General features: G+C 37.2%; 1 protein-coding gene across 1 annotated transcript in view; it reads right to left on the bottom strand.

The window, feature by feature from the left end:
- Positions 1–2,217, bottom strand: part of Myrfl (myelin regulatory factor-like) — a 110,914-nt gene extending 108,697 nt beyond the window's left edge. The window contains exon 1 of the mRNA XM_012514956.2: positions 2,211–2,217. Coding sequence (XP_012370410.1) covers positions 2,211–2,217 — 7 coding nt within the window. The remainder of the gene's footprint in view (positions 1–2,210) is intronic.
- Between the last annotated feature and the right edge of the window lie 441 nt (positions 2,218–2,658).

Here is a 2,658-nt window from a genome sequence, read left to right as displayed (position 1 = left end):
TTTAATTTTAGGTATTTTCTTCCCACTTCACAGTATCTATTATACATTTTGAGTCTTGTTTACTCTTTCAGCTTCTTACCCTAGGGAGACAATACAATGTTTATACATGCAAGACTGATTTACTTCACTTACAAGTATGGACTCAAGTCACATCTATTTTCCTATAAATGTCTCATGTTTACTCTTCTTTATAGCTGAGGAGTACTCCATTTATAAAAATGCCACATCTTTTTTATCCATCCCTTAGTTGGTGGACATTTGGGCTGTTTCCAAGATCTGGCTCTGACAAACTGTGCTCTTGTAAACATGGGTGCACATATATCACTGTGGTATAATGTTTTTAATTCTTCTGGGCAAATATCCAGAAGGGAACTAGATGAGTTAATTTGGACCTATAACCCTAGTTTTTTGAGGAATCTCCACACTGATTTCTGAAGTGGTTTAACCAGTTTACATTGCCACCAACAATGGAAATTAGTTCCTCATTCCCCACAGCCCCTCCAGCATTAGCTGTTGGTTGATTTCTTGATGATAACCATTTTTACTGTGGTGAGATGAAATTTCATTGTTTTAATTTTCATCTCTTGAATGGCCAATGATATTGAATAATATTTCATATATTTATTTGCTGTTTGTATTTCTTCATCTGATAAGTGCATATTTGTCTCAAATACCCATTTTTTAATTGGGTCTTTGAATGTTAGGGGGTTTTCCAGTTCTTTTCAATTCCTTATATATTCTAGACATAAGTCCTTTGTCCCAGGGACACTTGGCTAAATTTTTCCCCCACTCTGTATGTTGCTTTTGCACTCTATTTGTGATTTCTTTTGATGTACAAGAGCATTTTAATGGGATGAGATCCCAGTTGTTGATTCTTTGATGTGTTTCCCATGCAGTTTGGGTTTTGTTCAGAAAGTCTCTGCCTACATCTTGGTCTTCAAGATTTCTACTTTCTTTTAACCTATTTTTCCTCCAGTAGATTTAGTGTTTCTGTTTTAATATTTAGATCTTTTATCCATTTTTATTCTATTTTAGTGTATGGTGATAGACATCAGTCTAGTTTTAGTCTTCAGCATATCGAGATCCAATTTTTCTAGCACCATTTATTAAAGAGGTTATCTTTCGTTCCAGTGAACATGTTTGGCTCCTTTCTCAAAGGTAAGTGGCTGAGTGCGTTTGTAGTTGTGTCCTCATTTTCTAATCTGTTCTGTTGGATCTCAGGTCTATTTTGTTGCCAATACCGTGCTGATTTTATCATAGTAGCATTGGCATATAATTTCACGTCAGGGATTGTGATGCTTCCTTCCTTGTCTTTGTTGCCCAGGATTGACCTTGCTATTCTAGGTCTCTTCTAGTTCTAGGTGAATTTTAAGAATGTTTTCTCTATTTTTGTGAGGTATGCTAATAATATTTTGATCAGGATTGCATTCAATCTATATAACAAATTTGGGAGTATGGCCATGAACAAGGGGTAGTTTTCCATTTTCTGATAGCCTCTTTGATATCCCTTTTTGAAGAACAGTGATTTCTAATGTATAAATATTTTACTTCCTTTGTTAGATTGATTCTGAAGTTTTTCTTTTTCTTTTTCTTTTCTTTCTTTTTTTTTTGATGCTATTCTGAAGGGGTGTGGTTTCTCTCATTTTTCTCTCAAAGAGTTTATTGTTTGAGTACAAGAATTCTACTGATTTTTGAGTATTGACTTTTTATACAGTCATGCAACTGAGTTTGGTTATTAACTCTAGGAATCTTTTGGTGGAGTTTGGGGCTGTTATATGGAGAGTATCATGTCATCTGTGAATAATGATAATTTCGCTTCTTTCTTTCCTATCCTTATTCCTTTTATTTCTCTTTCTTATCTAATTGCTCTGGCTAATGTTTCCAGGACCATGTTGAAACAGATTGGCAATAGTGGGCATCTTTGTCTTGTTCCTGATTTTAAAGTGGAAGTTTTCAGTTTTTATCCATTTAGTATGATGTTGGCTGTTGGTTTGTCAAAGATAGTTTGGTAAAGCAGATGGAGGCAAAATCATTTATTCTAATTTTCTGTAGTTTTTAATCATGAATGAGTGCTGGGCTTTATCAAAAGTTTTTTCTGCATCTATTGAGATAATCATGTAATTGTAGTCTCTGGCTCTGTTGATGTGTTGTATTACATTTACTGATTTGCATATGTTGAACCATCCTCCATTACTGGAATAAATCCCAACTGGTCATGGTGTATAATCTTCTTCATAATTTGTTGAATTCTGTTTGCTAGTATCTTATTGAGGATTTTTTTCATCTATGTTCATAAGGGAGATTGGACTGTAGTGCCCTTTTTGTCTGGGTCGTTCTCTGGTTTTGGTATCAGTGTAATAATTGACTTCAGGAATTCATTAAAGTTAGTGTCCTCGAGAGACGACCTGGGGCCTCGGGATCCTGAACAGACCCAGAGCGCAGGCCTGGCGAGTGAGAGAGATGACCTGGGCCCTCGGATCCCGAATAGGCCCAGAGCGCAGGCCTGGCGAGTGAGTGAGATGACCTGGGGCCTCGGGATCCTGAAAAGACCCAGAGCGCAGGCCTGGCAAGTGAGAGAGATGACCTGGGCTGCAGGATCCTGAACAGACCCAGAGCGCAGGGATTGTGATGCCTGGCAAAGTAAGATGACCTGGGGCC

This window comes from Octodon degus, unplaced genomic scaffold (genome assembly GCF_000260255.1).
Source record: "Octodon degus isolate 3935 unplaced genomic scaffold, OctDeg1.0 scaffold00047, whole genome shotgun sequence".
Lineage (NCBI taxonomy): Eukaryota > Metazoa > Chordata > Mammalia > Rodentia > Octodontidae > Octodon > Octodon degus.
This window is presented reverse-complemented; position numbering and strand designations above follow the sequence as displayed.